Raw genomic sequence first — 21,461 nt, 5'->3', positions numbered from 1 at the left:
TGTCAAATTTATTAAATCCAGTCCAAAAAATAAAAATTTGTATTTGTGGTCATAAACTCAAAATCCGAGATCGGATCTATTAGATAACAAAATGTTGTATTAAATTATTTTTTTGTTGATGTGTGATTTACAGAAAATATCACCGGTAATTTATAAGAAGACTAAAATTCATTAGAGTAATTAAAAACTATTCAGTTACAAAAAAAATTAAAAACTATTTATTTTATTACTAATTCATGTGAAAATTTACAGAATGGATTAAAAATTAAAATTAAATAATATCTTATTTATAGTTTTTAATTTTACTATAAATGAAAGCAATAAGAGTCTCTTAACAAGTTTAAAATCTAATTTTTCTCAAACAATATCATTAAAATAAAACCAAACTACAAAATACAAAAAAAAACTGAAAATAAATATACATTTTTTATGAAATTAAATAATAAACCCACGTTTTTATATGCGAGTCAGAATGTAGTTGGATTTTACAATAAAATATTTAATATTCGTCGGTTAATTAATTATCCGCGTAAATTCATTTGTTGGCCCTCATTGCTCCCTGGAATGTGGCGGTATCCATTAAACGAATGCGAATTTTGTCATTATTTACCAATAAGTATGTTTACGTGTTGACGTATGATCTCAAATCGCAGAAATATGTTTACGTGTTGACGTATGTGGATGTTGACTCTGCTGCATGTATATTTCAAGTTGACTCTGTCCCGAGCCCAGGCTCTCTTTGCTCACCCTGTTACCTCATCTGAACGGAGGTAGTCTCAGGCGTTTCGCCTCCTCTTCGCCGCGTTTCACCTCACCGTCACCATATCAGAGGTTGGATTCAACCTTTCGCCTCTTAACCACCGTATACCAACCAGCAACTAACGAAAAAGGCACATAATTTCTTTGATCAGTGCTTAACTAAAGTAACATGAAAATAGGGGCCCTATGTGAAGTGGGCCTCAGGCACTTGCCTTTATTTTTATGTTGCCATTAAGCACGACTCTAGCCAGTATCAACAAGTGGTATAAAATTCATCATAATGATATTAGGATATATTGTCTGCATAAATAGTAACGGCATGCCATGTGCGTTTATCAAGAGCATTTATATACTATTTGATTCTTGTTCTGTCGTTATATAATGAGTGGTCGAGGTTAATATACATAATGCTAATATGCTTCGACATTATTTATGTATTCCCTGTTCATTCAAATTTATAAAACGAAATTACATTAGTTGTTGGTAATGATTTGCCTAATGCTAATATGCTTCGACATTGTTTATGTATCCCCTGTTCATTCAAATTTATAAACGAAGTTACATTTGTTGGTATAATGATTTACCTACTAGATGTTATAACCATTTGGATCTCAGAATCCAAGTAATCAGTTAAATAACTATAATATATCCAAATCATATAACGCTATCAATCAACTGTATCACACAGCCGGTTTATTCAGAATCATACATATATCAATAACAGTAAACTATATTTGGTCTATCTAAATTAAATGATGGTCTCATTTTTATAGAAGAAAAAGTACAGCCGTACATGACAAGACTTAACAATATACTCTTTTCTAAAGTATGATTAATTAATTGGGATAATCCAAATCCATACAATAATTAATTCTACTAAGCAAGAAAACAAAATATGGGGGGTTTGAAAATATACAATATATGTGAATGAATTGTTGGATTTTATCTCACTTCTTAACTGTTTCTATTTTTAAAATCATCAAGTTTTATCAATTATGATGTAGATTTATCTTTTAAAATTGAACCCTGCATCTAAACTCTCCTAATTTTTTAAAATATTATATTATATTAACTCTCCTAATTTTTTAAAATATTATATTATATTAACTATTTTAAACAGAGTAATGATATAATGGTTACAGTAAAACTAAACTATAAAACGGCTAAACCACTTTGGAAAAGAAACCCTAATGCTACATGGATTTTGAGTGACCCCAATCGTTTGCGACCTAAGCTTTCGAAAAACCTCTCACCACCATCAACAACATATTACATATATCTCGAGTATAATTAATTTTTAGTATAATTAATTTTTAGTATAATTTTTAAAAACTATAGAAAGTTTTTATTTACTTTTGAGTAAATTTATAAACTATTTAGTCATTTGAAAACATAAATGATAATTACATATTAAAATAAATAATAGTGAACTTTGATAATTAAATTTCTATTAATAATAAAGTATTTTCATTGATAAAAATATTTTATGTATACATTGTATATATATCTCATATGTTTTATTATAAAATATTTAGAGTCAGAATTTATCAATACAACCTATTAAACTACATCAAAATTTCTATAATAAAATAGATAGTATAAATGTACAGTTATAATCAATTATCTACGACATATATTTTACAGATACAGTTCAACCATCTAAAGTCTCTTTTAAGTAACCTGAAAAGTCGATCCACCGTGAGAGGAGTGTCCAGGGCCTTAACCGGTACAGACGCAGGCTGGCTCCGGGCCTAGGGAGAGGGAGTAGGGCCGAAGGCCCGAACCCACCACCTCGTTAAACAAAAAAAAAAAAAGTAACCTGAAAAGTCAAGTTAAAAATGCGGTGTTGTCCGAAATTATCATGTTATTCCGTAATGCTAGAGAGAAATTCCAACTCGGATGAGAAGAAGAATAGAGAAGTTTTTCTTTCTTTTTTTAAATAACTCCGGCGTCATTATTATTATTTGAGGTGTTTTTTACTTACAATAAATTTAATTATTTTGCCTTGTGTAGGATGTCTTGCACCTTCAGAGTCAAGGTGCGTTAATTCTCTGAAATGATACAATTTCATCAAATTGACCGTCAAACAAAAAAATTGTGGTGCCGTCTTTATGTGTGTCAGTGTGTGTTATGTATATACAGTTTCTAATAATTAGGAGAAAAAAAGGAAACGTAACGAAAAAATTAAGTTTTGTCTGTATACCTCAATTATTGCAGGAGTCCCTGAAATAAATCCATGATTTTCCGAACCATCACCAAATGAGCTTTGATCAAAGTTCACTTTCTTCGGTTTCATGTTCATCGTTGGTGGACGCCTTACTGTTTGCGGACTCCACTGATGCGTGGATCCTACAAAAATTTTAAAAATCAGTCCCTAAAATCACGAAATAAGGATCGGTTTTTGGAGATTTTTTGCACTGTTTGCGGACCCCACCGACACGTGGTGGCACACGATTGGTTTATTGTTTAATTTTTTTTTAGAAAACAAAAAGAAAAAAAAAATTAAAACATGTTTATTGCAAGTCTCTTAAGGGGTTCTTAGCGTAATATAAGATACGTCTCTTAGTTTTTAAAAAAACTAAGAGACGTCTCTCATATCTCTTATTTAAGAGACGTTTTTTAGATTTTTTAGTTAAAAGTTAAGAGACCGTATTTTATATTACGCTAAGAATCCCAACGTAAGAAACTTGCAATAAACATGCTCTAAGAACCCCATTTAGAATTTTACCGATAATCATGGTCTTACTCCCATCAGGGAGTACATACCAGTTCGAAATATTTTATATACTGACGAATATATTGTAATCGGGCATACTATATATAGAGTTGACCTGGTAATTATTGGTTGATACTTGGTAGTTGGTACGCATACATTTACATATTGCCTCTTTAACGTTTTATAAAAACTGCCTCACGTCACATATATATGCATCTATACATTCGGATTTTACCGAGTTTTACATAAAAATTTAAATTATCTAAAGAAAATGGTTACTAGAACAAGAAAAATAGAAAGGAAAAGTTAGGTTTGTTTTCCTTAAGTGGATAACAATGAAACCAAAAGAGAATATTTGATAGTAGTGTCCCATGAGACATCTCACAACTAAGATTTCTTGTAACTTTGTTTTTTCTTGAAACTTCCCACCATAACTAACTACGTACATTACACAAGCATGGATCCAATTAATTTTATAATATTGTAAGACTCTAACTTGTCATCTTCCAACCTTACTACATGCATGTTATATAATATTCTATTTCCATACATCAAAATATGCCAATTTCTCCCTAGCTATAAATATATACATAATTGAACCTAGACACACCCCTCTCCCCCTTCCTCCTCTTTCTTTGAACCTTTACATGTCCTGTTGGTAAAAACGTTTTTAGATTTAAATATACATAGTAAGCTACAGATTTATTCACATAATGGGTTTGAAAGATATTGGGTCCACATTGCCACCGGGATTTCGGTTTCACCCAAGCGATGAAGAGTTGGTTTGTCATTATCTCTGCAACAAGATTAGGGCAAAATCTCTCCACTGTAATGTTGAGGATGACGACGTTGATGAAGCCTTGAAGGATGCTACTGATCTTGTGGAGATTGACTTGCATATTTGTGAGCCGTGGCAGCTCCCTGGTAATACACTGATTTAACTTTCCTAATTTTGAATTACATTTATGAACTTGTGATTAGCAATTATGTGCTTATGAGTTGTATATACTATATATATACATAATTACATATCTCTCCACTCCTGGCTTTTGGTGGGCTTCGAATTGTTTTATAAGGATTCTTGAAACTTTCCATTTAACAAAAAAAATATCGAAAATAATTGACTATAAAAGAATAAAACAGATGCTTTAAATCAGAATTTATTCTTGGCATCGGTTTCAACGATGCTTATTTTTGTGGATTAGTTAGATACTATTGTGAATGTATGATACAAATAAACGGATGATATGTTCACATAAATTCTGGACTTATAGATTGATTAATTAATCATGAATGTAATTAGGCCTGGGCAACTGAGACACATGCTACTTTTAAAAATAAAATTAGATTAATTATCCGGGGGCTATACCTTTTTTTTTTGAACTTCTGGGGGCTATACAAAAGCAATAAAGTACACAAAATCAAAGATCGAACGTGTACACAAAAACAAAAGCAATTATTGGAATGTTTGAGAGACCAATAATTTTCTTCGCGGAAGTCAAAATCGTAATTTCTTTTGTCAAAACTGAATAGAGTGTCTCACATCCTCCATATTGTCTACCTCACAAATTCTATTTCATCACATAAACCTTTGACACATGCATCAGTCCAATTCAAACAATAATTCACAGTGATCCAATGATTAAAATATTCACTGGCAAGATACCAGAGTTTAAATATTTTCACTATGTTTTCAATAATGGTCGGGGTTATTCTGGATGTGTTTTTTTGGATGTGTTAAATGGCAAAATATCATAATTTCACCGGTACTAAATATTATTTGTGCCTCCATTATTCAAAGTTGTAACTAGTATATTTTGAATGTTTCTTACTAATGAAAAATATTTTTATTTTTTCAAATTTTATACTCCATCTGTTTCATAATACTTGATGTTTTACCTTAGTGAACAAAGATTAAGAAAACTACATTTTTCTAAAAAAATTATTTTAAAGATATAATTTTAAAATCTGTTAACCAATTATAAAAAAGACTGTAAAATCTAATTGGTTGAACAGTTTCCAATAAAATTAAAATTAACCTTAAAATCTCAAAACTTCATGTAAATTGAAACAAAATAATCTTTCTAAAACATCATCTATATTGAAACGGAGGGAGTATTGTTAACTAAACATTTACATTTAAGCATTTTGTTAACAGAACTAAGGTAAAATTTATAAACTTTAAATATAAATAAGTACTTGATACAATCTCTTGTGTCTTACTCTTTACTTTACACAAAATTTAATATTTATAAATTTTATTTTATTTTTTACAAATTTGTCGATTTACTAATGATTTATAAAATCATGTATGTTGTGTAAATCAAGATGTGGCAAAGCTGAACGCCAAAGAATGGTACTTCTTCAGTTTTCGCGATCGAAAATATTGCACTGGTTATCGTACAAACAGAGCAACAGTAAGTGGATACTGGAAAGCAACAGGCAAAGATCGAACTGTAATTGATCCACGAACAAGGCAATTGGTAGGGATGAGGAAAACACTGGTGTTCTACAGAAATAGAGCACCGCATGGGATCAAAACTACTTGGATCATGCACGAGTTCCGTCTTGAGTGTCCTAACATGCTACCCAAGGTACGATTATCCATCATTAGTAATGATCATTCACAATAATTATTAAGTAAGGATAACTTGTAACTTAGCTAAACTCACAGAATATGTCTATTCGTGGATGTCCCATGCACGTATATAGATACCAAATTTAGTATCAGCGTATTGAATTTTTGTAGCCAAAACCAATTTGAAAAGTGACATAGATAATAGTGTATTTTTGAATTTTCTATATGAGTGGAAAATCATGATAAGTTAACCCACAAGGATATGAGTGATTAATCCTTATAGTTTCTTCAAATAATAATCATAAATCGTCAGATTCTACTAATCCAATATAATATTCATGTACCTCAAGACATTAGTTAATCAGCTCATTGTTATATGTACATGCTGATTTCTTCTAATCTCTATGTGAAATTTTGAACAATTCATTTAAGCTGATAGCTTGTTGGTTTATTAATCTCAGATTTTTTCGGTTATACACTTTTTCATTTTCTGTTTCTAATACCATATGAGAAATCATAAACTTCAAATTAATAGGTAAATAAGTGAAGTAATCAAGATCTGTTTTCAACGTTTTTTTTTTTTTTGATAAGATCTTTTCAACGTTTACGTCGATCTATTCTCATTAGATATGAGATTATGTATACATAATTACATATGTAGATATTTCTCATTTTTTAATTTAATTAGGTTCATATATATAATATCTATACCCAAGCAGTGGTGTTTATATATATATATACTCGTATATATGTATGCATGGATTGTGGGTGGGGGGGGGGGGGGGGGGGTTGGGGGCATGATGAGATGGAAGTAAATACAAAGAATGACGAATTTTGTGCAAATAAAACAAAATAATGGAAGAAAGTGACAAAAGTGGCTTTAGTGCGTGGTTGGTCATTTGCATGCCCGAGACAGCACGTAAAGTAATGCATTTTTAGAAACATATGTTTTTTCCTAAATTATGTCCTCTCGTTTTGTCGGTATGTGGACACAGGAAGGCTGGGTCTTGTGCAGAGTGTTCAACAAAGGCAGAGACTTATCGCTACAAGACAATAACAATGATCACCTGACGCGAAGGTTTGCGGTTAATGGCGCTCCGGATCTTAATTACGCTCCTAATTACAACAATCAGTTGCACCCTTTACTATCATCCTCTCCTTCAACCACCATCGACCCTCTACATCATCTTGATCAGTGGGGGCAGCTAATGAAGCAGCCTTCAAGGACTACTGACCATCCCTATCATCACCATTGTAAACATCAAACCACAGCATGTGGCTGGGAGCAGATGATGGGTTCGATGTCATCATCGTCGACACATGGCCATGATCACGAGTCCTTGCTAAATTTGCTTTACGCCGACAATAACAACAATATCAACGTCACTGATGATCAGTACATTCAGAACTACGAGAAGATATTGTTCCCATCAGACTCAACTAGTTTGGATCATGATAAGATATGTATGGGGACATCATCCGATGGTGGTATGGTCTCTAATCCTCACATGGAATGTGGCGGCTTAAGTTTTGAGACTGACAACCCCCTCTCTTTCCATTGAAACATACTACACAATTGCATATATCCGCCGATTTGTTGATTCGCAAAATATTTTAAAAGAAATTTTATATAATGATAATATGTAATAATAATGTGATAAATATATGATCTTATTCTCCTTATCATATTCCCGTTCATTTTGTTCTTATTTTGTGCTTTCAGTTTAAAGAAGAATTTTCTCCCTTTTTTATGTTTTCTGTTAAAAAAATTCAAAATTAAATATAATCCAAGGATATCCACAGTTGAGGTCTTTCAAATAAATAAAAAGTCAGTAAAATAATAATATTTTGATAAGAGAGATTTTCAACTAAAAATTTGACTTGATTTTCAAATCAAAACTCCCCTATTAAAAGATTATTATTTTTGGTAAAAAAAATCTAGTAGAAAAATCCTTAGAGCATGTTTATTGCAGTAGCTTAAGTGGGTTGCTTACGGTAATTTGTAAATAAAAGAAAAAAAAAAGAAAAAAAGAGAAGGGGTCTACTTTAATTAAACACTAGAAGAGTCGTTGCTTCCGTTGCTTTTCATCTTTTGTTTCTATCTCTCTCTTTCTGTTTCTCTTTTTTCTGGCCCACTTAATTTTCTCTTCATTATGGCCCACTTAAAAGACTTTTAAAGGTTTTTAGCAATAAACGTACTCTTAGTAGTAATAATCTAATGCAAATATGGTTAGGACAGGAGAAAAAAAAAACACAATGAAAAGACGATAGGAATCTACGTACACAAGACATCACCAGAGAATGTATCTCGAAACTCCCCTTTTATTTATGAGAAGAAAGGGTTACTACTTACAAGTGACGTGCCGGTGTGTTCATTAGACGCATATTTTCAGATCTCTTAGAAACACAAAGAGTTATAAGAACAACTTTTCTTATTAGCTTTAGAAACTACTCAAAACTAAAGCTCTCAATATGTTTCTCTCAGATCATATGGAACACCTCTCCATTAGACCTATATTTATATGAAAGACAATTCCCTTTAACATGTGTGATATGGAAAACACAAACCTAACCTAAATAGAAACTTCCTTTTCCTATTTCTAGGTTTCCTTATTGTGTTTATCTTAACATATTAAACATCTAATAATATGTTAAGTTTCCACAAGCTTGGAATTATCCAACATTCACCCCCTTAATTCCAACTTGAATTAGGGAGATCAATTTCTTGAACTCCAATTACGCTCCTCATTTGCTTGAACATAATTCTCAAGTAATCTTCTTTCACCACACCATGGTGTGCGAATCCACTCATTGGATTCACATCTTTCTCAAGGTTAGACCGGATGCTCTCCTCGCTTCCGTACCGCCTCTTCTTAGAATTGGCCCAGTTCTTGTAGAACCTTCTCTTGACCTCTTCACTTAAGTTGCGATGAGTCTTGTGGTTGAAGCTCCCTACGATGATAACTTTGGTCACGTCCGCCATCTTGCGTACGTGAGCTCTGGTAAGGATGTCAGCCTTCTGCTCAACATCTGATGTATTTATCTCTGGTTCGTCTTCAGCCTTTAAGATCTTTAACCTTGACTCCATTGGTACGTGCGTTGTGTTACACGCTTCCATCTTTGTGTCACACACTCCTACGTGAGTCGTGTTACACTCTTCTATCTTTGTGTCACATACCCACGTATGTTTAACACCAGCCGATCTATCCACAAGCTCACACGTCTTGTTTCTTGTGATAGAATCCACCTCGGCTGCCATAGCTTCAACTCTATTCTCTTCACAGAATATATTGAATTCGCTTGAGGCAAACTCTCCTCCTCTATCGGTGCATCCTAGATTGAACATAGTTGAGACAACATCTCCTCCTCTATCGGTGCAAGCTATGTTGAACACAGCTGAGGCAAACTCTCCTCCTCTATCGGTGTGAGATCTTTTGAACCGATAGAATGCCTCATGATTATCTGCTGTCGTTGGTGGTGCGGTTTGTCCACTCAAATCTCCAAGCAATAATCTTAATGGCTTTGATGTACGAACCATGGCCTTAGTCAGGAGTGAGTCTCTGGTTTGCTTCCCTGCGAGACATGTGTCACACACGCCTTCTTCGTGTGTTACACTCGGGAATGAGTGTCTCGTTTGCTTCCCTGCGAGACATGTGTCACACACGCCTTCTTCGTGTGTTACACACGGCATTCCGACGATCATCTCCTTCCTCCTCGTCGACCAAACCTGGTAGTTTGTCGATGACAACATCAGACAATGGATGGATGTGGATCCAAAGTCTTTGATGTGTGGCGCAGCTATAATCACGTCGGCCATCTGCTTTCGTGATCTCTCCTCCTGTTGCCAAAACCTAAGCTTCACCTTAAGATTAGATTGAGTCTCCAACATGAGACTCTTTAATGATGGTAATGGCCCAACCTGGCTCTGATACCAATTCAGATCTCTTAGAAACACAAAGAGTTATAGGAACAACTTTTCTTATTAGCTTTAGAAACTACTCAAAACTAAAGCTCTCAATATGTTTCTCACAGATCTCTTAGAAACACAAAAACTTAATATGCGTCATGAATCATGCAAAAGAGATCTGGAATGCCATCAAGTCGCGACACCTAGGAGCTGATCGTGTAAGGGAGGCGAGACTTCAGACGTTGATGACGGAGTTTTATAGGTTGAAGATGGATGATGCAGATACGGTCGATGACTTCGCGGGGAAGATATCGGGCCTATCATCCAAAGCAACCTCGTTGGGAGAAAACATAGAAGAATCCAAGATGGTCAAGAAATTCTTGAAAGGTCTTCCAAGACACAAGTATATCCAGATCGTAGCATCACTTGAGCAAGTCCTAGATCTCAACTCGACGGGGTTTGAAGACATAGTTGGAAGGCTTAAGGCGTACGAGGAGCGTGTAGGAGAAGAAACTCAGAAAGAAGACCAAGGGAAACTGATGTTTTCGAACAATGAAGAGCATAGTCAGAGGGGCTATGAGAATTCCCGTGGTAGAGGAAGAGGACGGAACGGTAGAGGCAGAGGTCGAGGTAGGTCACACAACCAAAACCGTGCGTCACACACCGAAGATAACAACTCGAAGAAGAATCGTTCAAAGCTGATATGTTGGAGATGTGACAAGCCTGGTCACTACGCAACTGTCTGTCCCGAAAAGACAGAGAAAAATCAAGAAACCAACCTAAACGAGACAGAAGAGGCTGACGCACTCTATGTACACGAGGTTGTGTTTTTGAACGAAGATAAGGTGATTCCGAAGAATCTTGATATCGACAAAGGCAGTGCAAGTGTCTGGTATTTGGATAATGGAGCGAGCAATCACATGACAGGGAACAAGGAGTTCTTTTCGAGTTTGAATCTCAACACCAAAGGGAAGGTGAAGTTTGGTGATGGATCGTGTGTTGACATTGTAGGAAAGGGTGTGGTTACCTTTGTGTACAAGACTGGAGAGAAGAAGGCACTCAAGGACATATACTACATACCCGATCTGAAGCACAATATATTGAGTCTTGGGCAAGCAACAGAAAACGGATGTGAGGTTAACATGAAAGATGTCTACTTAACGCTCACAGATTCGCATGGAAGGTTGCTAGTTTGTGTGACAAGATCTCCAAACCGTCTCTACAAGACCCCTATGGAGATAAGCTACCCGAAATGTTTACATGTCAGGGACGTAGATGCTACATGGAGGTGGCATGCTAGGCTAGGACATATAAGCTATGGAGTGATGAATAACATGGTAAGGAAGGAGATGATCGTCGGAATGCAGAGTGTAACACACGAAGAAGGCGTGTGTAACACATGTTTTGCAGAGAAGCAAATCATAGACTCATTCCCGACTAAGGCCATGGTTTGCACATCAAAGCCATTGGGATTATTGCTTGGAGATTTGTGTGGACGGATCGCAGCACCAACGCTAGCAAATCATCGTGAGGCATTCTATCGGTTCAAAAGATTTCACACCGATGGAGGAGGAGAGTTTGCCTCAGTTGTATTCAACCTAGGTTGCACCAATAGAGGAGGAGAGGTTGCCTCAGCTATGTTCAGTCTAGGATGCACCGATAGAGGAGGAGAGTTAGCCTCAGATGAGCTCAATCTAGTTTGTGAAGAAAATTGGATTGAAGCTATGACATGCGAGTTGAAATCTATCACAAGAAACAAGATATGGGAGCTTGTAGATAGACCAACTGGTTCTGAGAAGAAAGGAGAAGAGGATCGAGTTTGTGTGTTACACAAGACGTTGCATGTGTTACGCCAGGCACCCAGAGCATGGAGTGTGAAACTTGATCAGGTTCTCAAGGAGATGAGATTTGAGAAGTGCACGAAGGAACCATCAGTGTACTGCAAGACTGAAGGAGGAGACGTCTTGATCATTGCCATCTACGTTGATGATCTATTTGTGACAGGAACTTCACTTAAGGTGATTAGGCAATTCAAGGAGGAGATGTCTAAGAAGTTCGAGATGTCAGATCTAGGTAAGCTAACGTACTACCTTGGCATAGAGGTGATTCAAGGAGCATACGGAATCAGAATAAAACAAGAGAGGTATGCTCAAGGAATCCTGCGTGACACAAAGATGGAAGCGTGTAACGCAACTCAAATTCCAATGGAGGCGAATTTGAAGATCTCAAAAGCTGAAGATGAGTGAGAGATAGATGCTACCGAGTTCAAAAGAATCATAGGATGTTTGAGGTATCTGCTTCACACAAGACCCGACCTGTGTTACGCAGTAGGTGTTCTTAGCCGATACATGCACAATCCGAGAGACTCTCACGGACAAGCCATCAAGCACATATTGCGGTATGTGAAAGGAACAACAAACTACGGTCTGTTCTTCAAGAGAGATGGGTCAAGGAGTGTCGTTGGTTATAGTGACAGCAGTCACAACATTGATCTCGATGAAGGGAGGAGCACATCAGGTCATGCATTCTACTACGGTTCATCACTGATTACTTGGACGTCGCAGAAGCAGCAGACGGTTGCATTGTCATCATGCGAAGCAGAGTTCATGGCAGCAACAGAAGCAGCGAAGCAAGCTATATGGATCAAGGAATTGTTGAGTGAGATACTAAGCAAAGAAGGCGAGAGAGTCAAGCTTAGGATCGACAACAAATCAGCCATTGCTCTAACCAAGAATCCAGTTTTCCATGGAAGGAGTAAGCATGTACTCAAGAAGTATCACTTCATTCGTGAGTGTGTGGAGAACGGGCATATCGAAGTGGAGCATGTGCCGGGTGTTGAGCAGAAGGCTGACATCCTTACCAAGCCATTAGCAAGGATTATGTTCAAACAAATGAGGAGCTTAATCGGAGTTCAAGAAATTGATCTCCCTAATTCAAGTTGGAATTAAGGGGGTGAATGTTGGATAATTCCAAGCTTGTGGAAACTTAACATATTATTAGATGTTTAATATGTTAAGATAAACACAATAAGGAAACCTAGAAATAGGAAAGAGAAGTTTCTATTTAGGTTAGGTTTGTGTTTTCCATATCCCACATGTTAAAGGGAATTGTCTTTCATATAAATATAGGTCTAATGGAGAGGTGTTCCATATGATCTGAGAGAAACATATTGAGAGCTTTAGTTTTAAGTAGTTTCTAAAGCTAATAAGAAAAGTTGTTCCTATAACTCTTTGTGTTTCTAAGAGATCTGAATTGGTATCAGAGCCAGGTTGGGCCGTTACCATCATTAATGAGTCTCATGTTGGAGACTCAATCTAAGCTTAAGGTGAAGCTTAGGTTTTGGCGACAGGAGGAGAGATCACGAAAGCAGATGGCCGACGTGATTATAGCTGCACCACACATCAAAGACTTTGGATCCACATCCATTCATTGTCTGATGTTGTCACCGACAAACTACACAGTTTGGTCGATGAGGATGAAGGTTCTACTACGTGTTCATGAAGTGTGGGACACAATCGAACCCGGTTCAGATGATCAAAAGAAGAACGATGTTGCGATAGCTCTTTTGTTTCAATCTGTTCCAGAGACTTTGATTCTCCAGGTGGGAGAACAAACCGCATCAAAAGAGATCTGGAATGCCATCAAGTCGCGACACCTAGGAGCTGATCGTGTAAGGGAGGCGAGACTTCAGACGTTGATGACGGAGTTTGATAGGTTGAAGATGGATGATGCAGATACGGTCGATGACTTCGCGGGGAAGATATCGGGCCTATCATCCAAAGTCTTTGATGTGTGGCGCAGCTATAATCACGTCGGCCATCTGCTTTCGTGATCTCTCCTCTTGTCGCCAAAACCTAAGCTTCACCTTAAGCTTAGATTGAGTCTCCAACATGAGACTCTTTAATGATGGTAACGGCCCAACCTGGCTCTAATACCAATTCAGATCTCTTAGAAACACAAAGAGTTATAAGAACAACTTTTCTTATTAGCTTTAGAAACTACTTAAAACTAAAGCTCTCAATATGTTTCTCTCAGATCATATGGACCACCTCTCCATTAGACCTATATTTATATGAAAGACAATTCCCTTTACATATGGGATATGGAAAACACAAACCCAACCTAAATAGAAACTTCCTTTTCCTATTTCTAGGTTTCCTTATTGTGTTTATCTTAACATATTAAACATCTAATAATATGTTAAGTTTCCACAAGCTTGGAATTATCCAAAATTGTGTGCCAAAAACCGGATGCGTCATGAATCATGCTCACACGTCTTGTTTCTTGTGATAGAATCCACCTCGGCTGCCATAGCTTCAACTCTATTCTCTTCACAGAATATATTGAATTCGCTTGAGGCAAACTCTCCTCCTCTATCGGTGCATCCTAGATTGAACATAGCTGAGACAACCTCTCCTCCTCTATCGGTGCAACCTATGTTGAACACAGCTGAGGCAAACTCTCCTCCTCTATCGGTGTGAGATCTTTTGAACCGATAGAATGCCTCATGATTATCTGCTGTCGTTGGTGGTGCGGTTTGTCCACTCAAATCTCCAAGCAATAATCTTAATGGCTTTGATGTACGAACCATGGCCTTAGTCAGGAGTGAGTCTCTGGTTTGCTTCCCTGCGAGACATGTGTCACACACGCCTTCTTCGTGTGTTACATTCGGGAATGAGTGTCTCGTTTGCTTCCCTGCGAGACATGTGTCACACACGCCTTCTTCGTGTGTTACACATGGCATTCCGACGATCATCTCCTTCCTCCTCGTCGACCAAACCTGGTAGTTTGTCGATGACAACATCAGACAATGGATGGATGTGGATCCAAAGTCTTTGATGTGTGGCGCAGCTATAATCACGTCGGCCATCTGCTTTCGTGATCTCTCCTCCTGTCGCCAAAACCTAAGCTTCACCTTAAGCTTAGATTGAGTCTCCAACATGAGACTCTTTAATGATGGTAACGGCCCAACCTGGCTCTGATACCAATTCAGATCTCTTAGAAACACAAAAAGTTATAAAAACAACTTTTCTTATTAGCTTTAGAAACTACTCAAAACTAAAGCTCTCAATATGTTTCTCTCAGATCATATGGAACACCTCTCCATTAGACCTATATTTATATGAAAGACAATTTCCTTTAACATGTGGGATATGGAAAACACAAACCTAACCTAAATAGAAACTTCATTTTCCTATTTCTATGTTTCCTTATTGTGTTTATCTTAACATATTAAACATCTAATAATATGTTAAGTTTCCACGAGCTTGGAATTATCCAACATATTTTACACATACATTAAAACCTTAAGTGGGCATGATTACAATCTGACCATTACAATAGTAACCATGTCACTACTTTATTATTTTACTAAAACAAAAACGTTTTAACTTTTAACTTAAGCCTCGACTATCTGATCGATCAACTGTTGTTGCCCACTGCGCGCATGAGTCAAGGTGGTCTCGAGCGTGTTGAATTTGATCCTTCTAGCTTCCTCGAGAGATATCTGGTAAGCATTTGTTAGAACCTCTAGTGGCAATGCCCTCAACGCTGATGTTCGACCAACCAAAGTGCTGATCATCGCGTCAGCGTTTGTCTTGAAAGAAATCCATTCGAAATTGTTTTGAGACTGGACAACGTATGCGAATCCTTGTGGGATAACCACGAGCTGTCCCTTTTGAACCTGTTGGTCCAACACGTTTTGTCCGTTGTCGTTCACCACTTGGATCCTTGCTTGTCCTCTAGTGCAGTACAAGATCTCGTTCGCGTTCATGTTGTATTTCGGAAGCACCATTGCATTCTGAAATTGTGATCATGCCTTTCATTGTCATGACATATACTCCCTATGTTATTAAATGTAGGATGTTTTACATAATTTTGATGTTTTAATATATAAGATGTTTTCATTTTCCTAAATAACTTCTATTTTATTAAAAACTGTGTACTCAATCATATTTTAATAGTCTATTTTGTAATTGGTTGAATACCATTAATTTATAGTTTTAATGATGATTTCTAGACAAAAACTAGTTTTTTTATTATGTGTGTTTCTACCTAAACATCTTATATTTAGGAAAAGAGGGAGTATATAGATAGCTAATTTCCAGTTTTCTGTATGTTTTTTTCTAAATAAAAATTGTGATATGAATATGAACTGGATAGATATTATATAATTTGACATATAATCTGTATATCTATTTTACATAGTATATATACATTAAATGCATTATAATGTAATCTTTTGAATAATTTCTAATATTATATTAATAAAATTCTTAATGAGATATTATCTATATTTATATATAATTTACTTACACCTTGGATAATGCCACGGGTGGCACTGAGTCTGACAAACTGCAAGATGGGCAAGGTCAAGCTGTTAACACTGGTCACACGACCGAGGTTGGGCTTGTACACGTCAGCACGGGCTGGGTCGTCAATGTTCTTGTAACGACCCGGTTTCTTTAACCGGTTGGCTGGATTTTTCTCATTAATTAATTTTGACTAAACCAAACCATTTCCTAAACCAATCCTTATATATAATCTTACATATCCTTTTCCCTAATGGAAAAGCCTTAGCCGTATGCCTTTGTAGTTATCTCCACCATCTACTCTTTTGATTCCTCTACTTCTCTCGTTTGTTCTCGCATGGGTGTGTGGTCTCGCCATTTTCATGTGTCCGATCATCACCACCACTCTCGGTTCCATACCGGAGGAGCTTTGCTGTGCTGGAGATGATGAAGGGACACCGGAGATAAAGCCTTGCCGTCGGAGACGTTGTCGTTGCCTCATGCCAGTGGTGGTACACTCGCCGTGATGAGAGCCAAGCCAACCGGAGCTGCCGCGTTCCTCACTACCGATCAATAATACATACCAACGTGAGCCTTTGGTCTTTGGAGATGAGATGTGTTGACGGAGAGGCGTAGATGCAGCCTCGTGATGTGCGTCACGTTTCTGGTCGGTGATGTGAGAACGTGATCAAAGACGTTAAGGTTTAATTGTTGTCCTTGTTCCTTGTGCATCAAGCTTCATTAAGCCCTAAATCTAATATTTCTTTTCTTATGTCATTGTTTTATATTTATTATACATGTGTATCTTTGTTATGCTTTTCACGCGATGATGGTGAGAAGCCGAGACAAGTGTGAAAGTCTAGGGTTCTTGGTGATCAAGTCATCTCGTTTTATTCCTCGGTCCGCTTTGGTTCTCGTTTGTGGCTAAGGTGAGGGCTATTCCGTTAAATCCCGAGCTAGTTTAGTACTACTATTATGGAAAGTCTAGTTTCGAAACATGATCCGTCTCTGTGAATTGAGTCTGCTTGAGAGTCTTGTTTGTTTATTATTATTATTGATTGTTAATCCGGAAATAGGATAATAGAGGATTCAACGGTTGAATGAATTGAGTAATGTTAAAAACTGCTATATATATGTATATAAATATATAAGTCCGTTTGTGTGGATTGCAGGTGCACAAAGACGTTTGTGTAAGCCGCCGACGAGCAGTGTGATTGCGGGTGCACAGAAACGTTTGTGTTAGCCGCCGACGAGCAGTGTGATTGCGGGTGCACAGAGACGTTTGTGTTAGCCGCCGACGAGCAGTGTGATTGCGGATGCACAAAAACGTTGGTGTAAGCCGCCGACGAGCAGTGAGATTGCGGGGGTACAAAGACGTTTGTATCAGTCGCCGACGCGCAGATTGTGGGAGTGCAGAGATGGACTACTGTACGCCTGGAGATATACATATATCCTTATGAGGAAATGATGGGTGCATAGAGTAGCATGTACTATCAGCGCATTGGATGTTTTATGTGGTGTATCAGACACTGTGTTTGTTTCATGCTAGAGCTAGGCCTACATGGTCGCAGTGCTATGTACTGAGTCAGTGGTTTGCGGTTTAGCATCCCATACCTCACGGAGTAACTCCCCTGTTACTCACCCCTCTTTCTTCCCCTTGCAGGTGAACATCACGAGTAGTTGGATATGTGGACGGATTCGTGTCTTGGGATTGTTGTATTTTATTTCGGTTTTAATTAACTTTTCGATTTAATGTATTTGGTTTTAAATATAAACTCGTTTTATTTGGAAATTATTTGATTAAAAAGTTTGACATTTTATTCGCTTTTATAAATCGGTTTAATTTGGTATTTTCCGGTTAGTAGCACACCATTCTCGAGAGAGGAGGAGACGGGTGTTACAATTTGGTATCAGAGCGGGGTTCCGTCCCGGCTCTGACCTGGGACGACGATCTATGGGACTCGGATTTCAACGATTTTTAATGTTTCGGGATTGGGAGTTTAAAAAAAATGAATGACACCCTTCGGTCCAGTATCTTTCGGTTAAGCGATAGTGTTTTTAACTCTTTTATTTTCGTACGAGAAGACCAAATTTCAATTTGTTCCATTGTTTGATTTATCTTGTGTTCTTCTTTCCTTCGTAGCCGTTGAAGTTCTTTCAGGTTGTTTTTTTAGAATTCGGGACGAATTCAGGCTAAGTGGGGAAGAATTGTAACGACCCGGTTTCTTTAACCGGTTAGCTGGATTTTTCTCATTAATTAATTTTGACTAAACCAAACCATTTCCTAAACCAATCCTTATATAAAATCTTACATATCCTTTTCCCTAATGGAAAAGCCCTAGCCGTATGCCTTTGTAGTTATCTCCACCATCTACTCTTATGATTCCTCTACTTCTCTCGTTTGCTCTCGCATGGGTGTGTGGTCTCGCCATTTTCATGTGTCCAATCATCACCACCACTCTCGGTTCCATACCGGAGGAGCTTTGCTGTGCTGGAGATGATGAAGGGACACCAGAGATAAAGCCTTGCCGTCGGAGACGTTGTCGTTGCCTCATGCCAGTGGTGGTACACTCGCCGTGATGAGAGCCAAGCCAACCGGAGCTGCCGCGTTCCTCACTACCGATCAATAATACATACCAACGTGAGCCTTTGGTCTTTGGAGATGAGATGTGTTGACGGAGAGGCGTAGATGCAGCCTCGTGATGTGCGTCACGTTTCTGGTCGGTGATGTGAGAACGTGATCAAAGACGTTAAGGTTTAATTGTGGTCCTTGTTCCTTGTGCATCAAGCTTCAATAAGCCCTAAATCTAATATTTCTTTTCTTATGTCATTGTTTTATATTTATTATACATGTGTATCTTTGTTATGCTTTTCACGCGATGATGGTGAGAAGCCGAGACAAGTGTGAAAGTCTAGGGTTCTTGGTGATCAAGTCATCTCGTTTTATTCCTCGGTCCGCTTTGGTTCTCGTTTGTGGCTAAGGTGAGAGCTATTCCGTTAAATCCCGAGCTAGTTTAGTACTACTATTATGGAAAGTCTAGTTTCGAAACATGATCCGTCTCTGTAAATTGAGTCTGTTTGAGAGTCTTGTTTGTTTATTATTATTATTGATTGTTAATCCGAAAATAGGATAATAGAGGATTCAACGGTTGAATGAATTGAGTGATGTTAAAACTGCTATATATATGTATATAAATATATAAGTCCGTTTGTGTGGATTGCGGGTGCACAAAGACGTTTGTGTAAGCCGCCGACGAGCAGTGTGATTGCGGGTGCACAGAGACGTTTGTGTAAGCCGCCGACGAGCAGTGTGATTGCGGGTGCACAAAAACGTTTGTGTAAGCCGCCGACGAGCAGTGAGATTGCGGGGGTACAAAGACGTTTGTATCAGTCGCCGACGCGCAGATTGTGGGAGTGCAGAGATGGACTACTGTACGCCTGGAGATATACATATATCCTTATGAGGAAATGCGGGGTGCATAGAGTAGCATGTACTATCAGCGCATTGGATGTTTTATGTGGTGTATTAGACACTGTGTTTGTTTCATGCTAGAGCTAGGCCTACATGGTCGTAGTGCTATGTACTGAGTCAGTGGTTTGCGGTTTAGCATCCCATACCTCACGGAGTAACTCCTCTGTTACTCACCCCTCTTTCTTCCCCTTGCAGGTGAACATGACGAGTAGTTGGATATGTGGACGGATTAGTGTCTTGGGATTGTTGTATTTTATTTCAGTTTTAATTAACTTTTCGATTTAATGTATTTGGTTTTAAATATAAACTCGTTTTATTTGGAAATTATTTGATTAAAAAGTTTGACATTTTATTCGGTTTTATAAATCGGTTTAATTTGGTATTTTCCGGTTAGTAGCACACCGTTCTCGAGAGAGGAGGAGACGTGTGTTACAGTTCTCGTGCGTCCTCATGCTGCAGATAGTCTCCTCCAAGCCGTTGTCTTGTGGGCTTTGTGGTGGGCCACGTGGGTGTCTCCACTTCTCGCTCTCGTAGGACTGTCTTATAGGTGGCCTAGCAACCTGGAAAGGTCCCCTAACATGAACAATGTTTCCTCTGTTGTCTTGTTTGTTCTGAAGCTTCTGAGCCAACCTAACGTCGATCTTCAGTGCCTGAGCTAGGACCTGAGGGTCAAACCCGTTCAACATGTTCTGTTGCGGTTGTTGTTGCTGGGGACCACCAAAACCGCCTTGTGGATTGTTTCCGGCCAAACGGAATACCTATGGCATAGAATCACAAGTGCAAAGACATGTATGTACGTATATTAGGTAAAATGACATGGTACAATAGTGAATGATTGTGTATATATATATGTACTCTTGGGTTGCGGTCAAGTTGGTTTTGGTTGTTGGAAATGTCGAGAAGGGAGATGATGACAAGTGGCTGGTCTCCGGTGTTGTAGATCCAATGGGTAGAGCCTGGAGTGATGGCAATGACGTCTCCATGTCGGACATGTTCCACCTTCTGGTGCATGTCACTGAACCCTTGCTGTCCTTGCTGCTGCTGTTGCCCTTGCTGTCCCTGTTGCCCTTGCTGCCCCTGTTGCCCTTGCTGTCCCTGTCCTTGTTGTTGTCCTTGCATAGGCTGCGAGTCCATGAAGGTCTCGGCACATCCTATAAAATTTATAGATTGAGAGAAAGTGTAATATATGGGGTCATTATAACGTGATATATATTAATTTGATAGGAAAAAATTATTGTGTGTGTGTGTAAATAGATATGGACCTTGAACGACGTAGGAAATTTTTGGGGAGCTAAAAAAGGTAGGAAGGTAAAGACCGCCTTGCTCGATTACAAGACGAGAGACAGAGACACCAGCACATCGGATTTGAGGGTGGTTGTGATCCCAGTATTCGATTTGACCAGCCTCACTCTTGATAGTTTCGGTGGCTTGGAGAACGTCTAAGTTATCGAGGTTACACTCGTTTCGCAGCTGAGGAGGAACCCCTAGAGACTGCCTTGCGAGACAGCCATTAAGGACGAGGAGAACCCCGAACGTTGCAACGAGGAGATGATCAAGCTTAATCATTGTTGTGCGTGTTGTGAGAGATGGATGAAAAAGACGGGTAACTTTATATATTGTGGGGTGAGCATGAACGTTTGTGTTTGCATGAAGTCGTGTGTCTATGGTTTTTACACGTCACTCTGTGCTCAAGCAAGCGTACGTCTCATTATGTTCATGCGCCTAGCTCTATCTCCCCC

At 38.0% G+C, this 21,461-nt stretch overlaps 2 protein-coding genes across 2 annotated transcripts; one reads left to right on the top strand and one right to left on the bottom strand.

The window, feature by feature from the left end:
- The first annotated feature begins 3,206 nt into the window (after nt 1–3,206).
- LOC106380612 (NAC domain-containing protein 21/22-like) lies at nt 3,207–7,899 on the top strand. The gene is made up of 3 exons (XM_048765802.1): nt 3,207–4,399; nt 5,804–6,069; nt 7,049–7,899. Exons 1-3 carry the CDS (start codon nt 4,189–4,191, stop codon nt 7,613–7,615), a joined length of 1,044 nt encoding a protein of 347 aa, XP_048621759.1. The 5' UTR covers nt 3,207–4,188; the 3' UTR covers nt 7,616–7,899.
- A 7,355-nt stretch (nt 7,900–15,254) lies between these two features.
- On the bottom strand, nt 15,255–21,339 carry LOC106412912 (cruciferin CRU1-like). The gene is made up of 5 exons (XM_022698963.2): nt 20,975–21,339; nt 20,578–20,899; nt 20,162–20,480; nt 16,276–16,406; nt 15,255–15,760 (listed from the first exon to the last, which is right to left on the bottom strand). The coding sequence occupies exons 1-5, from the start codon at nt 21,286–21,288 to the stop codon at nt 15,359–15,361; spliced, it is 1,488 nt and encodes a 495-aa protein (XP_022554684.1). The 5' UTR covers nt 21,289–21,339; the 3' UTR covers nt 15,255–15,358.
- Nucleotides 21,340–21,461: the final 122 nt, after the last annotated feature.

The sequence above is a fragment of the Brassica napus genome, chromosome C8 (assembly GCF_020379485.1).
Source record: "Brassica napus cultivar Da-Ae chromosome C8, Da-Ae, whole genome shotgun sequence".
NCBI classification, from domain to species: Eukaryota; Viridiplantae; Streptophyta; class Magnoliopsida; order Brassicales; family Brassicaceae; genus Brassica; species Brassica napus.
Note: the sequence above shows the minus strand (reverse complement) of the source record. Positions and strands in the feature narration are given on the sequence as shown.

What these genes read in the sequence shown, in the direction of transcription:
- LOC106380612 (XM_048765802.1), top strand. Translation starts at nt 4,189, where the DNA reads ATGGGTTTGAAAGATATTGGGTCCACATTGCCACCGGGATTTCGGTTT. An exon ending in TGAGCCGTGGCAGCTCCCTG is followed by an intron (nt 4,400 to 5,803) that starts GTAATACACTGA and finishes GTGTAAATCAAG; the next exon opens with ATGTGGCAAAGCTGAACGCC. An exon ending in GTCCTAACATGCTACCCAAG is followed by an intron (nt 6,070 to 7,048) that starts GTACGATTATCC and finishes ATGTGGACACAG; the next exon opens with GAAGGCTGGGTCTTGTGCAG.
- LOC106412912 (XM_022698963.2), bottom strand. Translation starts at nt 21,288, where the DNA reads ATGATTAAGCTTGATCATCTCCTCGTTGCAACGTTCGGGGTTCTCCTC. An exon ending in GTCGTTCAAGGTCCATATCT is followed by an intron (nt 20,900 to 20,974) that starts ATTTACACACAC and finishes CATATATTACAC; the next exon opens with TTTCTCTCAATCTATAAATT. An exon ending in AACTTGACCGCAACCCAAGA is followed by an intron (nt 20,481 to 20,577) that starts GTACATATATAT and finishes TCTATGCCATAG; the next exon opens with GTATTCCGTTTGGCCGGAAA.